Source organism: Girardinichthys multiradiatus, chromosome 11, assembly GCF_021462225.1.
Source record: "Girardinichthys multiradiatus isolate DD_20200921_A chromosome 11, DD_fGirMul_XY1, whole genome shotgun sequence".
NCBI classification, from domain to species: domain Eukaryota; kingdom Metazoa; phylum Chordata; class Actinopteri; order Cyprinodontiformes; family Goodeidae; genus Girardinichthys; species Girardinichthys multiradiatus.
Genome location: NC_061804.1, coordinates 41894148 through 41917120, shown reverse-complemented (window position 1 = coordinate 41917120; position 22973 = coordinate 41894148). Strand labels below are relative to the sequence as shown.

Below are 22973 nucleotides of genomic sequence, written 5' to 3'. Positions count from 1 at the left end.
AGCTGGGGCACAGAGAATGGTAGAGAACCTGAGGGGAGGAGACTAATTAACCAGAAGAAGCAGAATGGCGATTAAAAGAAAGCCAGGGGAAGGTCTAACAGGAAATAATCCTAAATGAACAAAGAACACAATAATGAACTAATACACACAGGAATGAACTAAAATGGCAACACATAGTTGTCTCTGGTGGCACAGATAGTTGGCATTCGCTAAAGCGGCGCACCCTGATGATGTTGCTTATTGCTGTACGTCGTAACCAATTCAGTAGTAAATGGTCATTGTACACGTGTACAATAACCATTTACTACTAAATCATACATATGCACACATAAAACTTGACCACGTTGCTTATTAGCCTTTTAAGATTGCTATAATCAGACAGTACAGAAGGGCCATAAGGTTCATCACCAAAAGTTATTATCACAACCCAATGACATTAAAACAAGTTCTTTATATATATATACAGGTCCTTCTCAAAATATTAGCATATTGTGATAAAGTTCATTATTTTCCATAATGTCATGATGAAAATTTTAGATTCATATATTTTAGATTCATTGCACACTAACTGACATATTTCAGGTCTTTTATTGTCTTAATACGGATGATTTTGGCAAACAGCTCATGAAAACCCAAAATTCCTATCTCACAAAATTAGCATATCATTAAAAGGGTCTCTAAACGAGCTATGAACCTAATCATCTGAATCAACAAGTTAACTCTAAACACCTGCAAAAGATTCCTGAGGCCTTTAAAACTCCCAGCCTGGTTCATCACTCAAAACCCCAATCATGGGTAAGACTGCTGACCTGACTGCTGTCCAGAAGGCCACTATTGACACCCTCAAGCAAGAGGGTAAGACACAGAAAGAAATTTCTGAACGAATAGGCTGTTCCCAGAGTGCTGTATCAAGGCACCTCAGTGGGAAGTCTATGGGAAGGAAAAAGTGTGGCAGAAAATGCTGCACAACAAGAAGAGGTGACCGGACCCTGAGGAAGATTGTGGAGAAGGGCCGATTCCAGATCTTGGAGGACCTGCGGAAGCAGTGGACTGAGTCTGGAGTAGAAACATCCAGAGCCACCGTGCACAGGCGTGTGCAGGAAATGGGCTACAGGTGCCACATTCCCAGGTCAAGCCACTTTTGAACCAGAAACAGCGGCAGAAGCGTCTGACCTGGGCTACAGAGAAGCAGCACTGGACTGTTGCTCAGTGGTCCAAAGTACTTTTTTCGGATGAAAGCAAATTCTGCATGTCATTCGGAAATCAAGGTGCCAGAGGCTGGAGGAAGACTGGGGAGAAGGAAATGCCAAAATGCCAGAAGTCCAGTGTCAAGTACCCACAGTCAGTGATGGTCTGGGGTGCCGTGTCAGCTGCTGGTGTTGGTCCACTGTGTTTTATCAAGGGCAGGGTCAATGCAGCTAGCTATCAGGAGATTTTGGAGCACTTCATGCTTCCATCTGCTGAAAAGGCTTTATGGAGATGAAGATTTCATTTTTCAGCATGACCTGGCACCTGCTCACAGTGCCAAAACCACTGGTAAATGGTTTACTGACCATGGTATCACTGTGCTCAATTGGCCTGCCAACTCTCCTGACCTGAACCCCATAGAGAATCTGTGGGATATTGTGAAGAGAACGTTGAGAGACTCAAGACCCAACACTCTGGATGAGCTAAAGGCCGCTATCGAAGCATCCTGGGCCTCCATAAGACCTCAGCAGTGCCACAGGCTGATTGCCTCCATGCCACGCCGCATTGAAGCAGTCATTTCTGCAAAAGGATTCCCGACCAAGTATTGAGTGCATAACTGTACATGATTATTTGAAGGTTGACGTTTTTTGTATTAAAAACACTTTTCTTTTATTGGTCGGATGAAATATGCTAATTTTGTGAGATAGGAATTTTGGGTTTTCATGAGCTGTATGCCAAAATCATCCGTATTAAGACAATAAAAGACCTGAAATATTTCAGTTAGTGTGCAATGAATCTAAAATATATGAATGTTAAATTTTCATCATGACATTATGGAAAATAATTAACTTTATCACAATATGCTAATATTTTGAGAAGGACCTGTATATATACATATATATATATGTTTAGTTACAATCTGTCGCATAAATCTAGCATTTTAGGTTAAATAAATAACCACACAGTAGTTAGTGTGTGTGTTTGGTCACATTAGTAAGGAAGTGCAATGTTCAAGCTCGATCTTAAAATTTTTCCTGCAACATAAAACAGCCTTGGGTTACTGTTGGGGCAGTGGTAATTATTTTTATTCCTTTTTGGAGAGCTATGGCATTACCTAAATGCATTGCCTTTACTTTTCATATGGGAAGAAGCATTTTTATATATTTTTTCTAATCTCAGTTCAATCCCACATCACATAAAAGTCTGGAGGCTGGTGGTTTCATATCTGAGTTCACAGATGCTGCCTGCCAACAGTAGTGTAAGCCCACGGTAGTAAAAGCCTTCCTCATCGTGTCAACTATAAATTCCTGTCTGTGTGAATGATGCTTTCTGTAGCTATGGAAACCCCATACAATAGATCCCCCGCCTTTTCTCTCCGTCTCTTTCCCTCTGGTAGATTTCCCTCTAGGTCTCTCTCCCCCTCTCTATCCACACTAAAGCTGTTAAGGCTACTTTGCGCATGTACGGCCAGCCGCACCGAGCATTGCATCGACACCAAGATGGCGAAAACACGTCTGACTTGCCTCCTGACTCTCCTCTCAACTCACTGTGAGTACAAAAAGCCACTGTTTCGGCCCGTGTCTTTGTTTGAGACGTGACCGCCATGGCCATTCAACTCCTGCATCAGTTTTTAATTATCGTTTCTACCTCAGCGTTATGTGAAAAACGGACCGTGAGTCACAACTAACTATGTGGACACAACAACCGTTAAACACAAAAGTGACTGACTGTAAACCAGCTATCTTTGTGACGCTAAATACGTGTAGACTATTTAGAAATTGATAACCGAAGTAAAAAGAGAGAGAGCCGTATTTTTAACAACTTTTTGATTAGCACTCCTGTTGTTTCTCAAATAGGCTGCCTCGCCTATACTCCCTCGCTGTTTATATCAGTGTAACTCCGCTTTAGGTTTCTGTCTCAGCTGGCGTTAAATCAGCCGAGCGTTTCACGCCAGCCTTAAGTTACATGTTCTGCTCATATACACGTGTTTATGTGAATGTGTGTCCTGACTCCGTAAGGTTCCGAAAAAGAAAAACTTTCCTCAAGTTTGGTAAAAGGCTAGGTTAATTAAGTATATATATGTGCGGTTTGTAGCTGGCGCAGTTAACTATTTAACGCGGGGTTGTGGAGCCGCGCTCACGGCAGAGATGTAGTGATGCGAGATAACGGTTTTTACTGCGGCGGAATAAAAGCAGGCTGACCGCGGGAGGAGCCAGCCGGGCGGGCAGACTAGCCTGGTGAGTGCCCACGTCCCCCTCCTCCTCCGTCTTCACCGCTGCCTTTCAAACCTCACCAAAGATTAAAACTGGCTAATATAAACAAGCAGTTTCTTCACGGCTTTAGGCGTTTTTTTTTGTTTTTTTTTTTACTGAATGTCGGTTTGTCTCGTGTAGCTGGAAGCGGTTAACGGACACCTGTACGATCTATTTATTTCTGCGTGAGCCCTAAAAGCCATGACAACCGCCCTTCTCGAGCTGGTGATGTTTTACAGTTACTTGGGATTACTGTTCGAATCGATAGAGTTGAGAAATAGTTGCCTGGTCGGTTCTAAAGCGGTGGTTCTCAATTTTTTTTTATAACAAGTACCACATTAAGAAATATGAAATTGGCACCTACTTACTGACAATGTATAAAACACGAGTTCAGCAAGATGTAGATTTTTCAGATTGCTTTGTCCTAAGAAGAAAATAAAAATGAACAAGATCTTGGATATTGACACTGTATATTTGATTGAAAGATGGAGTTAATTGAATTATGTGTTCCATTATTTGTCAGAAGATGAAACACATTCAAAGTAAAAAAAAAAAAATGAAGTCAGTCGGTACACAGATCAAGTGAGGATTTCGGAGGTTTCTCATCAACCAACCCTCAGTATACAACAGCTGTCCTGCATATGAAATAATGTGTAGCTTGAGTCAAAATCATTTAAATCATGTTTGTACATCTGACAACTTGTATCTAATTAAATCACACACAAAGAACAGCTCAACATTTTTGTAAATAAGTATCTAGTTTTTGGAAGTACAGAATGCAGATAACTACATTGTACCTTATAGTATTTAGCCTGGCCAGCGACTACAATCAATCTGTTTTTCTGATTTCCAACTAGAATACGGTTAAGATGGCGTCATTCCCAAATCAGTCTGTTGAGTCATATGAAGCCAAAAACACTTGTTTCTAATTCTGTCATAGTTCAAGAACCACCAGTTTGAGAACCGTTGCTATAGAGAAACAAAACATGAGTTTCACTGCAAAGTATAGATATATTTATGAATTAAAATTAATTCACCTCACTTGCTTTTTGTTGCATCCCTGAGATGTCATTTATCCTATACCAAGTCTTGTGTTTAAATATTATGTCTTGTTTCCTCTTTGATATCTATAAGTAAAAATGTATTTGCTTAGTAAATTAAAGGAAACTAAGCTTCCTTTTTATGTGTACCAGTTGCTTCTTAGAAACACTGTTGCTTGTTCTCTTTATCTGACAGCTTGGCACAAAACACACTTTGAGTTTTCCTTCTTGGATAAAGGTGTGAGAGGACAGACACACAGATCAAACCAAGTGCAGACATAAGAGCCTTTTCTGTGATCTCTCACGTGTGTGAGCAGGCTTATTCCCTTTACTTTAATTAGGAACGGCAGTGGAGCTTGTTTGAAATATGTTCCTGTGTTCTCCATGCTGTTTCTCCTGACATATCCTCATCTCATGCTGATTTGTTTTTTTCATTTGAAATACTCTAAATGGCGTTTTCCTGGGTAAACCTGTGACAGCGCTCGACAGAAGCCCAATTAGTTTTTGCTGTGAGCAGAGAGCTTGTGAAGATTTTGGAATTTCTTTTGTCTCAGTGGACTGGGCTTAGCCATGTGGTCAGCTGGTCCCCAGCCAACACCCCCAGCCTCTGTCTTTGTAGAAACAGGGCAAAGTTGGCAAGACTTGAGCTTGCCACAAGCCGGGTTATGAATTGCTAATTGTTGCTGATAGGCAATCTTTCATAACATGCACTGACTGTAATTCAAATACTTCTTGTGTCTTTGAAACATTTTGCTCCTAATAGAGATTCAAATGTTTCCCAAAGTGAAACTGAATATTCATAAGAAATGAAATGTCCCTGGCTTCTTCTTTCTCTGCAGGCCTCGCTCAGTTTAATTTGCTGTCTTTGTGAGATGAGCTTGTTATTTCTGTTTACAGCGTTCTTAGGCTAGTGATCATCGTAATGGCCACGCAACTCTAGCCCTTTTAAGCCAACATGGCTGAACATGCTGTATTTCTAAGCCCAGTCATCTACCTTTTGTTATTTAAAGTGCACGCACTAACATCAGACTTGCATCCACCTATTCCTTTGTTGGCTTTGGCCGTTTCTCTGAAAATATTCCAAGGAAATGGGTTGCTATTTGAAAAGTACATCTGCCAGACAGTTTTTTCCAGCAACACAGCCAAGATATGTGAGAGTTGGAAGATGCTCAAAGTGGATTAGAACTGAGGCGATATATACTGTGAGATCATTTCTTTCACTTTTATAAGAAACACCTGTGGTGAGCGATACATTCAAAAGGTGCTTTTCAAACGATGCTTTGACTACAGCAAACAGCTTCGTTTTAGCATGATATTGTGATCAGAAAAGGGGATACATCAACATCCTACGTTTTCTAAATTGCTTTATCACTTCTTGCACTTAAGATATAAAAAGGATCTTTTTTTTATTACCTTGAGTTTATCATTGTTTACACTCACAGTTATCTGTTAGATTCAAGTTGGGCCCCTTCTTTATCTAAATAGATTAGATAAAAAGAAACTGCCCCACTGAATATTGTTAAGACGTTTCTCTGGATGTGCGATCTCATCAGTCATAGACATTTGAAAATCAATGAAACAACACATAGCCAGGGTTCTGTCACCATGTCAAATGTCTTTCTGAATGAAAGACATTTGCACCGTTTAGCACAGCAGGAGACAGTTCTTTTCAAGATAACTGCTAAAGTTTTCCCAAGGAGGGACTTGTTTTCTGATGTTTCTTCGTCTACCTAAAGCTAGCAAGCAAATGTTAAGAACACTCCAAATGACACGTTCTGTCCCTGGGGGCAAGTCACAGACAGTCTGACATTTTTCTGAGGGGACGGTAAATGGCAGAGTAAATCGGGGCAGGCAAACAGAAAGAAGCCCTTCGCTGTTCAGGATTTGTTTGTTACAAGTCCGAATGTGTTACAACTTTTAGGTGCATTGGAAGGAGAGACTCAGTGAGTAAAAACGTTATTTGTAATCTTCATATTCAAGCTGATGCATATCCTACGGATTCTTGTGCATCCAAACCCCTTCCATGTCATAAGGTTAAAGTGCCCCATATCCCATTCTGTGGAATGGTCCCAAACAGCTGAGCAGGAGTGGGTGGTGGTTGTTTTGAGCCGTGTTGCAGGCGTAACCAGAAATATCTGCTGAGTCCTTCCGAAACCTGACTGTGTCATGTTAGCAAATGCAACATTCCAAATAGAAAACACATGGAGGCAGATTGCTCCACATCACATGAGTACTGACTAACAATCATAACCACCTGTTTTCCTCAAAGATAAAAAGAGTTCCCCACTGATGAGTTGGCTGAGGTCAGAAGAGGAGGAGGGGGAAATTGTGAAGACCGAAAGCTAAGTGTTTTTGGCAGTTGAAGGCATTCACAAAAGAAGCAGGGTGTGTCGGTTCGTCTCCTGAGACAGAAATCCACTTCACCGTGAAACAGAGAAGGATTCAGGACCTTGGCCTTCTTTTATTATTTTCTTCTTCTTTCTTTTTTCACAGTTTCTTGCAGTTTGATGCTTGTAGAGGTTGAATCAGTAACATAGCACAGGTTCCAGAAATGGCAGCCACATGTGCATGCTTTAAATGTCAATGAGACAGCAAGTGAACAAAACAGTGTTCATAAATCAGAAACAGTCTTCAAGCAGCACATGCTGGCCAAACGTTCCTGATGAAAATATGATAATGACATAGGTGTGGAGAAGGAGGATTCTTGTGGGAAGTTTGGCTTCTAGTTTGGTCACATCCTAAACTTGATGGGCCAGGGACTCTGAAGGAAAAAAAAAACTGTTTTTGGTTATGAAGTGACAGGTCTAATTGAATAGTAGGCATTATTCATTGTTTGTTTTGTCAAGACATCTATATTCAGTGTTTAGGCTTCTCTATAACAGTAATAATCGGCTTCCTTAGTGGCTGCCTGGGCTTTGGGCAGCACAAGAACAGCTTCCTGTTTGATGATCTTTATCTGCGATCACATGGTCCCCAGGGGGAAGAAGTGCCATGGCAGTCCTCCTGCTTGGTTATGCACTGGATACTGTTGGGGTACATCAATAGGTCAAAAGAGACCACCATTGATCAAACACTGGAATGTTGTCAGTTTAGTGAAATAATTAAGGGGTTCATTAATGAGTATGAAGCAATGAGCTGCTGTTTCTGTGAGATGAAAAAGCTTGAGGCTGCGCCCCTGCTGAGAGTCATAGCCATATAATCGCTCTGGATTCAGCTTTTGTTTACAAGGCTGTGGCAAAAGGGCAATTATTTTCTAAAAATAGGCACAAGGCCGAGTCATCCGACAACCTCAGGTGTTTGAAATTGTTCCAACGTGATAATGATAGTGGACAAGACTTCTGAACAGCAGCTCAAAAGTTTGAGGATATTATTTTCTTTCTGTGGCAGGAAACATATTTTGTTTGAATGAATGCAGAAGCTGTATGAATATTGAACAAGAGGGTTTTAGGTCACCTGACGTTTTGAACGGCTAATAATGGCAGAGAGCAGGCTAAGATGCGGTCTGATATCAAACAAAAAAATTTAAATCTGCTTCAGAGTTCACATTTTTAGTGGAACCAGGACAGGACACATGCTTTTAGGTTTCTGTGGACTTGGCAGAGGTTTGCTGATAAAATGACATGCTCTAGTCAGTCGAGGATGTCTGTTAAGATGTTATTTTAGCTGACTGATTTCCATCTCAGTTGTTATTGTCGTTTGGATGTGACAGAAGAACTTGTTAATTCAGTACAATTTTAACATGTTCCTATAAAAACAATAACATATTATTGGAGCACTGGTTTTTGAAACTTTGTCAAAGACTCTCCACCCTAAGGTGGAGTCAAACATGATGGCGTGCTTCCTAGTCAGAGGTTACTCTAGAGCTTTTCTCTCTTAGTTATTTTGACATCTATTTCTCTCTCATCAGCTTGTCTACAGATATTGCAGAACATTCAGTCATACCCTTTTCTCAGCCATGGGAACTCTCACAGAACCCATTAATCCTTCTTGAACTCCCCACTTTCAATCTGCTTGCACTGTAAGACGAGTGGAAGCTGACTGGAGAGCATTATCAGAGCTTGCTTGTCTGTCATGTGCCACCACATCGCTCCTTCTTATCTCACCTCTTTTATTAACCCTAGCCAAAGTAAAAAATATTGCATTATAATATTGTAGGGGTTTAAGCTGTGTTGGCAATATTTAAATTGAGATTCTGGGGCATTTTTATAAAAGTATTTGTTAAAGCTTAATATGGGCGAACCTGAGTTTGCATGTGCTTCTAATTCTGAAATTAGACGCAAAGTCAAAGCTGCTCCTAAAATAGCTTGAAAGAGCAACTAGCTCTGTGCTGACACAATTTAGCGGAAAACATGCCCATACCTATTTATATTTATGTAAGTTACACCCAGAACAAAATTGCTTAGCCTTCTCGAAGACTAGAGTTACTTTTGTTAAACAGATTGTACAAAAAATGTCATCAGTTTGAGGTAATTTTGGAGGAGGATAAGAAAAAAGTAACCTTGTGAGCTGCTGACTTTATAATAAATGGTTCAGTAATGTCACGGAGGGTGGAATTCCTTCTCTCTTCCAGTAAGGTCTTAATATTTTTCCAAATAATGTTTCAAATCAAGTAAACTTTAGTTAATGCTTCTCATCTCTAAATGAATGAATCAGGTAAAGGGATGCATCATTCCATGTCTAACTAATTCAGAAATACCATTCAGACGTGATTGCTTAAGTTGGTTTGTTGGTCTTAAAGTTTCAAGGTATGCTTCATCAGGTCAGGATCTGAAGTGGTCCTTTAAATACAAAATTAACAAAATTTTATCAATTGATCAGTCAAATGTAATTTATACAGCACTTTCTACACAGTCTGGTGTAAGACAAAAGGATCTACGGAGGTTCAAAACGGAAGGAAACACATTAAAACGATAAATAATAATTAGTTTTATAATAAAACAATGAAGACTTAAAAGTGATTAAAATCGAGCAAAAATAGACAATGAAGAACTGATTGAAAACACAATCACATAGTTTAAAGTGGAAATATTTGTATATAGGGGAAAGATTAAAAACATTCATAAAACTTATAATAACTGAAATTGAAACCATACATGGCATGCATACAAAAATTACAAATCATAAAATCTGGAATAGTAAAGAACAATTTTCTTAAAGATGTCCTATTGCACCTCTTTTTAAACATTTGGGATAGGTCTTTAGGTATACAAAACATGATAATTAAATTTTTTGCACAAAATCATCATCAGTTCCCCTTTTTTAAGCTGCTTTCAGAATGAGCTGTTTTAGGGCTCTGTCACTTGTATGCAAATTAGCTGTATCTGACCCCAACCAGCGCTTCCTACGTAAAGACGAAACTTATAAAGAGCAAAACATAGTCGCGCGTACGTGACAAAGCGGACATCTGCTGGACATGTCTGCGCATAAGCTACATTTCCACACAATAAACTACTTGAATCACTACTCTTCATCACTAGTCTGGTTTAATGGCCTTTGACACCACCTTCTTTTCTTTTTGTTTTTCCAAAGCTACACGGTAAATTAGTTCTGCCTCCCCATCTGATGACGCCATGGCAGAAAGTGTGGAAAATGTAGGAATTTGTCTCCAGAAATACAGGAAATTGGTACACTCGACTATGAAACCGCAGACAGTGCGCTCGGAGTCCACGCTACTCACAGTTTACCCGACTATGTTCTGCCTTTAAGACACAACACGTACTTACATTTCTGTCATCTGCAGATTTGCCACAAACAGTATGGACAGAATGTTTCTTCAGTCCAAGTCTTTCTGCAAATCCTGACTTATACTGATGTGAGTTCTCAAAGGAGCCTGTGGTGAAGTGATTCCCGCAAACTAGTACTGTCTTCGGCAATGTAACTGGAACATTGCCCTACAAAATAAACTGAAGCCACTAATCTATGTTATCTGACAGTGGGTGAATGTGCATGGACACATTTGGGTCTTTGCAGCCAACAACAGAACATCTCCTTTTTGACATGCACAGCTAAAACATGTGCTTTTGGTAAATAGGTCGAAAATTGGTGCCGTTGAGTACCACCATCCTTTTTTAGTACCAGAAATATAGGTGTGGCCCACTCAGTGGTAGTAAAGGGCTCAAACTGTCCACTCTTGACCATGGTCTCCAGTTCTGCTTTCACTTTGGTTCTGAAAGCATATAGCACTGGTCTTGCTTTTAGAATTACAGGCTTACTATCTGGTTTGACAGGCAATATTTTTCATGCTGCCCAGTTCATCACAAAACACTTCTTCATCCTTTGCTAGTATGACGTGCAGATGAGTGGAACAAGATGATAGTTTTCTTACCTCTTCCTAGTTGAGGTTGATTTTCTGTAACAACACACGTCCCGTGATGGTTTTTCTTGGTGTCATAAACTGGCAGCGTTATCGTTTGTCCATTGCACTGCACCAATCTGTCATTATTTTCATGTGTACAGAGTGTCCAGTATAAGCCATGAATGTTGTGTCTGATGGACGTAGAGCTAGGTTCTTCATGCATTTTCTGTAGATATCATAAGACACAAGTGATGGCATGGTTATCATTCATGCTTATTACTTTTATTAACTGAAGAAGACATTTCCTTCTCTGGTGAGTCACCGTTCCTCTCTACAAGGTTTGACAGCATGGACATGCCTTTTCTTTTTATATTTAGCATGTCCTTCTCATTTTCAGACTTCACACCTTTGTCTGTACTGCTTTCTTTTTCTGCAGGCTCTTTCCACATGACCTTTCTTTCCACATTCCATTTCTTTACGCCAACATGCAGCTGCCAAATGACCGTTATTATGAAAGTGAAAACATGGGCCTTGGCTCGGATGGTTACTGCTGATAACTTTGCGTTCTCCTTCTGTAGCAGGTAACTCCTGAGCTTCTTAAGATGCCATTTCCATTGTATTGAAAATTTCGTAAAATCACTTTCAGTGAGCAGTTTTTTGTGCTGCTCTAATCCACACACAAGCTTCTCTCACCTTTTTTGACTTGTGTACACCCTGAGCCATGTTCCGATACCACAGGCACCCCCTCCAGTGATCGATCTATCTATCTATCTATCTATCTATCTATCTATCTATCTATCTATCTATCTATCTATCTATCTATCTATCTATCTATCTATCTATCTATCTATCTATCTATCTATCTATCTATCTATCTATCTATCTATCTATCTATCTATCTATCTATCTATCCATCCATCCATCCATCCATCCATCCATCCATCCATCCATCCATCCATCCATCCATCCATCCATCCATCCATCCATCCATCTATCTATCTATCTATCTATCTATCTATCTATCCATCCATCCATCCATCCATCCATCCATGATGGAGAGACCCAGACTTCCCTCTCCCCACCCACTTGGGCGAGCTCATCCGGTGGAATCCCAAGGCGATCCCAGGCCAGCCAAGAAACATAGTCCCTCCTGCGTGTCCTGGGTCTTCCAATGGGCCTCCTCCCGGTAGGACGTGCCCGGAACACCTCACCGGGGAGGCGTCCAGGAGGCATCCTAACCAGATGCCCGAGCCACCTCAACTGGCTCCTCTTGACATGGAGAAGCAGCGGCTCTACTCTGAGTCCCTCCCGGATGACTGAGCTTCTCACCCTATCTCTAAGGGAGAGCCCAGACACCCTGCAGAGGAAACTCATTTTGGCCGCTTGTATCCGTGATCTCGTTCTTTGGGTCATGACCCAAAGCTCATGACCATAGATGAGGGTAGGAACGTAGATCGACCGGTAAATCAAGAGCTTTGCCTTTTGGCTCAGCTCTTTCTTCACCACAACAGACCGGTACAGCGCCCACATCACTGCTGACGCAGCACCAATCCGTCTATCAAACTCCCGCTCCATTTTTCCCTCATTTGTGAACAAGACCCCAAGATACTTGAACTCCTCCACTTGAGGCAGGACCTCGCCCCCGACCCGGAGAAGGCACTCTACCCTTTTCTGGCTCAAGACCATGGCCTCGGACTTGGAGGCACTGATTCTCATCCCGACCGCTTCACACTCGCCTGCGAACTGCTCCAGTGAGAGCTAGATCGCGAGCTGATGAAGCCACTAGGACCACATCATCCGCAAAAAGCAGAGACGCAATCCTACGGCCACCAAAACGGATCCCCTCAACACCTTGGCTGTGCCTAGAAATTCTGTCCATAAAAGTTATGAAAAAATTTATGAACAGTCAATTTTTAGTAAGGTTATGTACACGGACGTAGCTCAGTACGTAGGTTTTGGGGGGTTTTCTCAGGGCAATTCATTTCCAATGTAAAGCCTACTTACTTTCCCAATCTGAATCCCCAGCTTTTTATGTGATCATCTCATCACCACAGCCCGCTGCATCTGGGGCATTTCTGGAAGAAGCGCATTGCTGCTTCATCTCACCATGTAGCAGTGGTCAATCCCGTTAGTCAAAGCCGCTCATCATCTAAGATATTATGCCTTACCTCCGGTGTATCCTGGCAAGTCATAACTCACAACTTCATCGTTCCTGCTCGTCATGTTCCAGGTTATTCTATTTAGTTCCTAGGTCTTCTGTTGTCTCTGCCCATCAGTCTACTCCAATTTCTCCTCTCAAAGTCCTAAGGTCTGATTGAATCCATCTCTTCATCCTTGCTAATATCAACCCGCATTCTATTATTTATCAGGTTTAGCCTTTCTCTACTTTCAAATCCTTTTCCTTCGTATGCCCCCATCTCTCACGCTAGAAAGAACCTCATGTCCGCATCCTGGTTCCTCAAATAATTTAGGCAGGTCTTAGTTTAATGCAACGTGCCCCCAGCCACTTTTCAGGGCATTCCTTCAGAATAGGAGCAGCCACTACTGCAGCGACCCAATGTCTCTCCCTCAGCCGCTCTCCAGCAATTGGGTCATCGGTCTTCATCCTTCTCTTCCTATGTTTGCCCGGATTTCCACTGTTTTATCTGCTCAATGTTTTATCAGCTCTCAGGTAAGATCTCCCCACAATTCCTGGTGGTGGTTGGCCTTTATCCATCTTTGGCTTAGTTCAATCGTCATGTTTCAGTTTCGCAGGACTCTTCCTTTCAGCACCTGCCAGTCGTTTCTAATTTTCTCCCCCACTCTAGCTCACCTATGTTCTTCGAAAAGTACTTCTCTATTTGTTTTGCCCTTCTTTAATTGGAGGCTGATTATTCCTTGTCTTTTCATGCTTTCATTCAATTACTTTTATTCTCCTTCCTGCTTTTTACCTTGACGTTCAATTTATTCTCCAACTCCTACTAATATATCTTTATTTTAACTTTATTTCATATCTTCATCTGCATTTCTTTTATGGCATTTTCAGCACTCCACAGTTTCCGAAATTTCTTCATCTCATTTTATTTTTCCTCTTTTATCCAATCCTATTCCCCGTTTCATTTATACTTCTTCTTCCCTTTCATTACCCTCTCATTTCCTGCCTTTATTTCTTCATTACCCGTTCTATCTATTCTTTTGCTCAGCTGATCTGTTCATAGCTTTATTCAATATCTTTATTCGTAAATCCTCTGCGCAATATACGCTTTATTACGCACTGCCAACATGGCATATCTATCATCTTGCTCTGCTCTCTTAGCATGTAATCATCAAGCCTTGCCAACACGGCATATCTATCACCTCGTTCTGCTATTTAAGCATTTATCATCATGCATTGCCAAACGGCATATTTATCATCTTACTCTGCTCTCTAAACTTAATCATCCAGCATTACCAAAAACGGTATATCTATCACCTCGCATCGCCCCTCTCGGTATATCTATCATCTTCTTTGCTTCTCTATTATTTTCCTTGCTTCATAGCCTATTTACAAACTTCTCTTTTCCGCTTTAATCTTTCCAGCGGCTTTCGCTTCTCTCTTCCTTTCTTATTTCATTCTGCTTTCCTGATAGTTGCCCTCTCTAGTACTCAATTAGGCCTCATCCTAGCCTCCTCCCTTATTTTGGGGGAAGACATCTCTAAATCTAAGCCTTACAAGTGATCATCTTAGCTCATGTCATTCTCAGCATTCATGTCTTCCTCCCAGCGCCGAGCGCCAAAGAAATAACCATGTAATTTCACATCATTAAAACTTTTCTAATTGCCATCCCTTTCCTTTGTGAGTCTTTTCAGATTGAAATGTTTATGAGAGTGGTTCCAGATTCTCCGTGACTACGTTGAACGTCGACGGACCCGCTCTCCGTTGTTCTCTGTTACGGAACAACTCCAATTTTCTGTTCCATTCCGGTCCGTCTTGCTCCGGCCGGGTCAATCAGTGTACCTCTTGCGCTTGCTTTCTTCGGGCTCCAAGGAACTTGGAGTGGACATATGTTGCATTTGAATGACAGTAATGTAACCTTAATGCATAATGTTTCAGATATGTTTTGATTAGCTTGACGAAACCTGCATGTTTTTCTGTGAGCTCTCTGTCCTGTGTCGGGATTGTGTGTTCACCTGCGTGTGAGTGCACATAACTCAGTGTATCAGCATTGGTGCCACAGAGTATGAGGAGTATGTTCTTGTCCAGCTTTTGTCAAGTTTGGCCATAGAAGTAGAGTAGTGACAACGCAGGGACAGAAATCACTAACAACGTGATCTAATAAAATTAATGACATCAACTGTGAAAATGTACTATTACTACCTTGTTGGCAGGGTGGGGCAGGGCCCCCCCTTGGATAATGGCAGGGGAAACGCTGCCCTCATGCAAACATGTTAGAAAAAATAGAATGCACAACAATTTTATTCTTTTCAGCTCAAATTAAACATAAAGATAATTCTGTTGTTGTGAAAGTGAATAAGTAATCTAAATAAATACAAAATCAACATAAATATGAAACCTGCCATTGTTAAAAGAAAAACTGGAGCTCTTTTAAATAAGTCCCCAATAAACAGACATTTAAACCTAAAAAATCAGCAGCAGAACATGTAACAAAAAATTATATTCAGGCTCACTATATCAGTTTTACTTTGTTTTCATAATTTAACTGCTCTTTAATGAGACACCTGAGATAGCTTGCCCTTAATAAGCTTCAATAGATCTTGAGGCAGAGTGGAAACAGCTGTTACTTTTTTCTCTCTCTTCCAGAAGCGGAGCGTCGCACAGGTGAACAGCAATGACACACCTGCTCTAATCTTACCCCCCTGTAGTTGTTTTATTGTGCCTTTTTTGCCATTTTGGCTGATAAATGTTTGGTGTATTTTGCCCCTGGGTCCTAATAAATCATCAAACTTCCTTAAATTATCATTACCAATTGATGATATTTACTGGTCAGCTTGAAAATAAAATATGAAATGTTTCCACGTACCCCCAGCAATTTGCTCACATACCACTGTAAGGAGAAGTACCCCCGGTTGGAAATCGCTGATTTAATGCATCCATAAGTTCACAGTGTTTAGCTAATTTACGTAAAGCTGCAACAAACATTGACGGCTGCTAAAGACAATGTTCTATGTAATGTAAACTTTTCCATGGAGAATGCACATTATACATGGCTAATGGGGACCATTATAACTATCAATATGTGTCAATGTTAGGCTGAAATTATGGAAGTGGTTGGCAAAAATAGCACGGCTAGCATAAAAGTACAATCAAAGGTTCAACAGTGAGCTCAAATAACCCAATGTGAAGGCCTACCAGCTTCATCTGCGGTTAATTCCAGCCATCGGATGATTTCTTTCCATGCTGGATTGATGCCAGACCTCAGTTTCTTCTACTTGTTAAGCCCTCCAACAGCAGAAAGGAAGCGGGAACCGACTCAGCGCGTGCACAATAGCCGACATAAAAACCACACAGAGGAACCCAGATGTCAGTCAAAGTGCCGATATGCTGAAATGCGCTGGCGAGACCCCTGCTTAGGTGTGAATGGGTGTGTGCATGGTTGTTTGTCCTGTGTGTCTCTGTGTTGCCCTGCGATGGACTGGTGACCTGTCCAGGGTGTACCTCGCCTCTTGCCCATAAACAGCTGGAGATAGGCACCAGCCTCCCTGTGACCCTGTATGGAACAAGCGGGTATAGAAAATGAATGGATGGATGGATGGATGGATGGACACTACTCACGCATTTCTGATGATTATTGTCCCTCATTTATCAGTCCCCTTCTCCTCACTTAGCTGAAAGCACCAAAGCATCAGGTTCTGTGGCTCCTGCCTCATGCAGTTAGCGACATGGCTATTTTCTTAGCAGCTAGCGTTAGTGGCTAGCCTTAGCTCATCCAATCAGGGTGAATATTCATTTTCCTGTGGATTACTCGTGATGGTTCAGACAACTTTGTCTCCAATTAAAATGTTATGTTTTGGCCCTTATTGTCTTTTGCTGCATAACATAAAATGTCTGGATATGTTTCATTTTTTCTTCACGTTTATTAACACCAAACTTGTAACCAAGCATGCAACAGCTTTTAGTTTCTCAACAGCCACATTTTCTTACTCCTGATGCCCCGGGTAGCAACTCCAAACAGTCCTTTATAAGAGTGATGGGTGGCACTTGTTTAGTTTCCACAGCATGGCCACTGGCCTGTAGTATGCAGCAACAGTTGGGGGAGTGGCAGTGCTGGACACTCTATTGTCTATAAAGTCAGGAGAACCACTGTTAAATGTGACATTCTTCCTGGCAGATCATTGAAAATACTTGTTGGAAATACTGTAGGAACAGTATAATGGAAAATTTGGGTTGTTTAACTTGTTAATCGTTCATACTGTTCTTAGTGAAAGAAAATCCATGAGTAATGGAAAATCTGTGGTCATGCCAACCTCTGCTCCTAGTACAGGTTGGGCTTGTGGGTGTCAGTCATTTTCTACAGCTTCTTCCATAGTGGGTCATGGGGAAGCTGGTGCCTATCTCTAGCAGTCTGTGGGCAGGCAGAGGGGTACTCCCTGGACAGGTTGCCAGTCCATTGCAGGACAACACACAAACAACCAAGCACACACTCATTCATACACCTAAGGGCAATCTAGAGAGACCAATTAACCTAACAGGCATGTCTTTGGAGTGTTGGAGGAAGCCCATGCACAGGGAGAACACACAAACTTCATGCAGAAAGAACCCAGCTGGGAATTGAACCCAGGACCTTCTTGCTGTAAGGCAACAATGCTACCCACTGCACCCTCTTAACAAGCCCATTTAACTGACTGGTTAGGCAGTACCTATTCTCTTAAAGAGATTTGAAAATTAATGCATTTGTATTTAATTGCTAGATGGTTCCCTGAGGATAGCTCTACTTGATCAGTGTTGTTTTTTTCAGTCACAACAGTAGTGTTCAATTCATTTAATTAGAATATAACAATTAACATAATAACATAACATATAGTTTGAATAATTTTTGTATTTTATTTTAACTCCACATGTTTTAGATTTCTAATTTTTATGCTCCACTGAGTATAACAAGAGTTGAAAACAACCTGGTATATATTTACTATATAATTGTATTATTGTTTTGTCGAAAATAATTTTTTTAATCATGCTGCTTATGTAACTGTAAAGACCTTTTTTTATTCCAAATCTTTACAGGCTATTTTTTATTCCTCATATCCAGTATCCAGGAATTTCAAAGAAGCTTTCCCCTCACATCCATCACTTCCCGGCCCATCAGGCCAGTATTTTGTCAAGACGGTGTAGACGGCGGTGTAGACGGCCCTGTAAAACAGGTGCTATCAACATGAAAATAATACATCATCTGCTCATATCTGGTTATGTCTGGAACTATTGGATATTTTGGTAACAATACCTGGAGTAACTGGATAAACCTGGGCAAGCTGTGCCTGCTCACATGCACACAAATATCCCAGCCTATTGTTTACAGTCAGTTCAGCAACCCTGAAAAATCTGTAAACATTTAGACCTTTTAGCATTGTAAAGTGCTCTGCTGGAAGCATTGTTTCAGACATGATTATAGCTAAGGGACAAGATAAAATGTAAAACCTTGTTTTGAATTATTGTGTTCTATAATATTGGACAATATTAGTTTAAAACAAATTCAGTTTATATCATCATTAGCTCCTTATTGCAGCTCATCATTTGACGCTATTCTTACTCCCATCTGGACTCAGGTTTTGTCATGATGATTCAGGATGATCATCTACCTGTGGCTACAACAACAAATGCATTATGTCTGCGGGTAAAGCTGTTTCTTGGGGCTTTTACACCGAATGCGGCACCAGCTTCGCTGCGCTCTGAAACCCATTCATTTGAATTGCTGCTCCGATCAACAAAGGTTTTGCGCTGCACTGAGCAAAGCACAGGTGGAGCGCAGCAACTGCTCTCTGATTGGGCTGCTATCAAGTCACAGTTGAAATGTATTGAACTTTAACTGCTGTATGCTGTGACAGAGAGCACAGCCAAAAGAGAGAGGATATACACTATTGTGAAAAGTATGGAGTCCCATCATCAATACATTCTGGTGTTCCAATCACTTCCATGGCTGCCAGTGTTTAAAGGCTGGTGTGGAGAAACTTCACTGGCCTGAACAGAGTCCTGACCTCAACCTGGTTGAACACCTTTAAGATGAATAAGGGTAGAGGCTGCAATTCTGGTTTTCTCATCCAACTATGAACGCACTCCTAAACCTTGTAGACCATGTTTACAGAGTAGTAAAGTTGCTATTGCTGGCAATGGCGGGTCCATCTATAAATTGGAGCTTATAGAATAAGAATAAGTTCATGCACATGTAGAAGTAGACTGACAAATATTGTTGGCTTTATAGTGTAAATCAAATCACTCCAGGTTGAGCAGAAAACAGTCAGTGTGAAAACCGAGTTCCTTCACAAGCTCCATACTGTTCTCTGAATCATAGGGTCTCATCATCATTTAATCTCAATGCATTTTATCTTCTCCACTGTCTCATTCTAACCGTTTAAGATTTTTCCTCCGAGATTTTTTTAAGTGTGTCATTTGAGGAATCGTTCCAATACATCATCTGTTTAAAAAGAGGTTCTATTTCTTCAGCTGTTATTGACACCCGAAGCCTTGAAAAGAGCTCATCTATACCAGTATTAAGTAAACCTTAAATATGTCTAATATATTGATATTTCAATTGTCCCATTTCAGACATGTTCTGGTTGGGATTGTGAATAATCACAAATACAGTCTTAGTGAATTAAGCTGGTGATATTAAGAGACCTATTTCCAAGGATACTGAGATAAATATTGGGATTTGTGTACTTAAGCTGTCTCCCAGCTCTGAGAGTTTTTGCAAAAACTGAGAATCTAGGAGAGGGAGGATGAAACCTTTATTTGAGATGTTTATCATGATGTAAAGACATGGCACCCAGCTTGTTCTCTGGCTGAGAAAAATAACACCATGTCCTGGGACATGTGCTTAAGCGTCACAAACGCTGATTAAGCACTGCTATTTTCAACTTATAAACAAATCTAAAGAAACTGTTCTGTTTCTGTTGGCATGTCTGGTTATACCAAGGCCTTTATATCTGTACTGCTTAATCAAAATCTTCCTAACACATCTTTGTAATTTAGGAAGGGCAAGCATTACTGAAATAAAAATAAATTCTTTTGGTTAAAACAATCAAAGCCAAAGCATGCTTGAACTCTGTATCTTCTGAAAGGGGGACTCTGTAGCTCTATATTTGGCAGGGCAGTCTTCAGAGAGGAGGTTTAACTGAAACCTTGGTGGCCATCCAATCGAGTTTGTATTAACAAATGACCTGCAAGCATTTAAGTGTAATTACAGTTGTTTTTGCTGGAAAATGCTTCTCATTACTCATGTTTGTTTTCATAGTTTGTGCAATTTCATCATAGCAAACCATTGAGATTTAAAATACAGAGAGGTTAGCCGTGCTATTCAGTTATCTTAAGGCTTTCTTGCACCATCTCAAGTTTATCTTAAAATAATGTGGGATGCTTCTGACTGCAAAAATAAATCATAAATGAGACTTAGACCAGATCATTTTGCTACGGCGGTCAGTCTGCACCATCTTATTTGAAATGTCATGGAGGTATGATGTGATTTTAATAGAGCATAAGACATTATGCTTAAGAGTGTTGGAGATCTTTCTTACATTTTCCTAATAGAATGTTTTGTCTTACTCATAATTTGGCGACATGGGGAACAAACCTATAGAAGCCTTGATTAACAGTCAGATGAGAGGATCATTTCAGACATCGTATGGTAGCTGACTGTGTCTCTAAGCTAAGATTACTGACCTACATGGGACATTTTGCTTCCTTAATTTCTACCAAACCCAAATGCAAAAGTAAAAAAATTCTCCAGGTTGGCTTGTCTCAGAGCAGAATTGTCTTGTGTTGCCTAGCAACTGCTCGGAGCAAAGATATGATTTGACATATGAGCCCTAGAAAAATGTCAAGTTGTAAACAAGCAGGATTCAGTGTGTAAAGCTGTGAACTTCAGATACAGGTTGTTGCTTTCTGTTATTGTGTTTGTGGTAAACTGGTGTGTTTCCTTTTGTTTCTAAGCTGAACTGCTAGTTGTGGTGAAATTTACCACCCCTTAATCAATCCTCTAATCAAACTATCCACCATGGTAGTAACTAGTATAATGTATTAGCATACTGTCAACATTTACCGCTGCTGTTGTTCTTTATTTCAACAAAAAAGTGTATAAATCATTGATCTTAGCATTTGAAACTAAACTGTTACAATGTTTGTGACTGTGTTTGCACCATAGATGTGGTCATTAGCTTTGTTTCAGTTGAACGGCCCCCAGTAACCATAAAAGAGTTGACTGGACAGGCAGAGTAGGCAGATTGTTAGCTGATCATCTGGCCATATGGTGTGAGGACTATCCCTTCAGAGCTGCTTAGTGGGGAACATGGTCATTGATATCACTGTGGCTGATTTAGAACTTACCAAAATATCCTTTGGCAGGGAGCAGTTCAATGGGATTGATCAGAATGGCCCCGGCACAGATCTAAATGCTTCGGACCTGATTCTACAAAACATTTCTCATTAGCTTTGTGTTACAATGTCCTTGGAAGAGCATGAAAATTTAGTTATGCACTTAAGATCAATCATGAGGAGTGGCCAAATTGTCCATGTCTTTTAGGCTTTGCTGTGGCTCAAATCCAGAGAGGAAGTTCAGCACACACAAAGCTGTTGTCACATGTGTGTGAGGGCATACTGTGGGTAAGTGAGTGCCTTAGATATTTGTCTGAATGCCAGACATAGGCGACAAGTTTGCAGCACTGTGGCGGGTTCCTCCCTGAGCTCCATTAGTGGTTGCTTTACATAAGGCTGTCCTACGTTTCTGGAGAGCAACGTTGTAATTTGGTGAGATTTCATTCTTGATAGTTTGTTCGTCCTGTGCTATGAATTACACTAAATGGTGTGGTTCAAATTTCAAAGTGGATCACAATCTTTAGACTACATCAGTTTGGCTACATGAGGGAAGCAGAAAAAGTAGAAGAAATTATTCAGGGGCAAAGGATCCTACTGTGGATATTCCACACCCTAGCTCTTCTAAGGGATTTCCTGTATTTTTGCAGTTAATTTAGTAATTTAACTAAATTGTCAGTTTGTCAACATTAAACCTCATATAACGTGCAAGAGCAGAGTTATTCCCTAAATGACCACATTATCTGCTGTGCCATTTCCTTTCCTACTCTACTTTTGAAGTTAAAGTATTTTACGCTGCTCTTTTTTAAAGCTATAAAAAGCATCTTTAAATCGGCCTATCGACCCCCGCCATGCCCATTATTACACAGGATGTCCGGGACTAAAGCTTTTCTTTTATACAGATCAGGAGATTGTATTTATTTTATTTAAATCAACAACTTACAGCAGTGATGCCAGGTTTGTAGGTGTTGTTGAAACATGAGTATAAAAAGACCTGAACTGCAGCAGCTCATACACCCATATCCAGGGATCTTCCTCCATGTTTTTAAATTACAACTTGATGCTTGAAAACAACTTTGAATCACCTTGGATCCGTCTTCCCAGAAAACACAAGAGCTTCGACACATTTTACCTCAGTCTCTTAAAGCTTGACTTATTTCTTCAATGACTCCTGTTTCACACCAGAAAACAAAGCCATTCCTCTTATTTGTTCTCTTAAACCTAAAAAGCTCTGAGCACAGATCTGTGGTTCCTAAAATATTCAACATACAAAAGCAAAGAACCACAAATAATTTATCGAGAATTTAAAAAAAACAAAAACAAGAGGAGAACAAAAGCCATTTAGCCGTTAGGGATAAAAATAGTAAAAAGGTGAACACAAAGAAACACATCCATTTAGCCATCGACCCCTACACCTATAGTACTCTTATAAAAAGCTGATCAGTTTATTTTAGGTTGCTCTGGTTTTAAGGTAAAACAGTGATCGCAGGGTTTCATAGGCCTCGCCACCTCAAGCACAAAGAGAATCTGTCTCCTTGTGCTGCAGTGTATTAAATCTCCACTTTTCCCCCAGCACCACCCACTCCTAGCGTTCTCCCTTAAAACTGGCTCTTTTTAATGCAAATGATTGACTGTATAGTTTTATCTTAAATCATCGACACTCAAGATCATCTTTGGGCTGCGATTGCTAGCATGTTACT

General features: G+C 40.6%; 1 protein-coding gene across 1 annotated transcript in view; it reads left to right on the top strand.

Moving 5' to 3' along the window:
• The first annotated feature begins 2500 nt into the window (after positions 1–2500).
• jam3b (junctional adhesion molecule 3b) overlaps positions 2501–22973 on the top strand; it is a 59757-nt gene continuing 39284 nt past the window's right edge. The window contains exon 1 of the mRNA XM_047379300.1: positions 2501–2736. Within this exon, the coding sequence (XP_047235256.1) occupies positions 2508–2736 (229 nt within the window). The 5' untranslated portion in view covers positions 2501–2507. The remainder of the gene's footprint in view (positions 2737–22973) is intronic.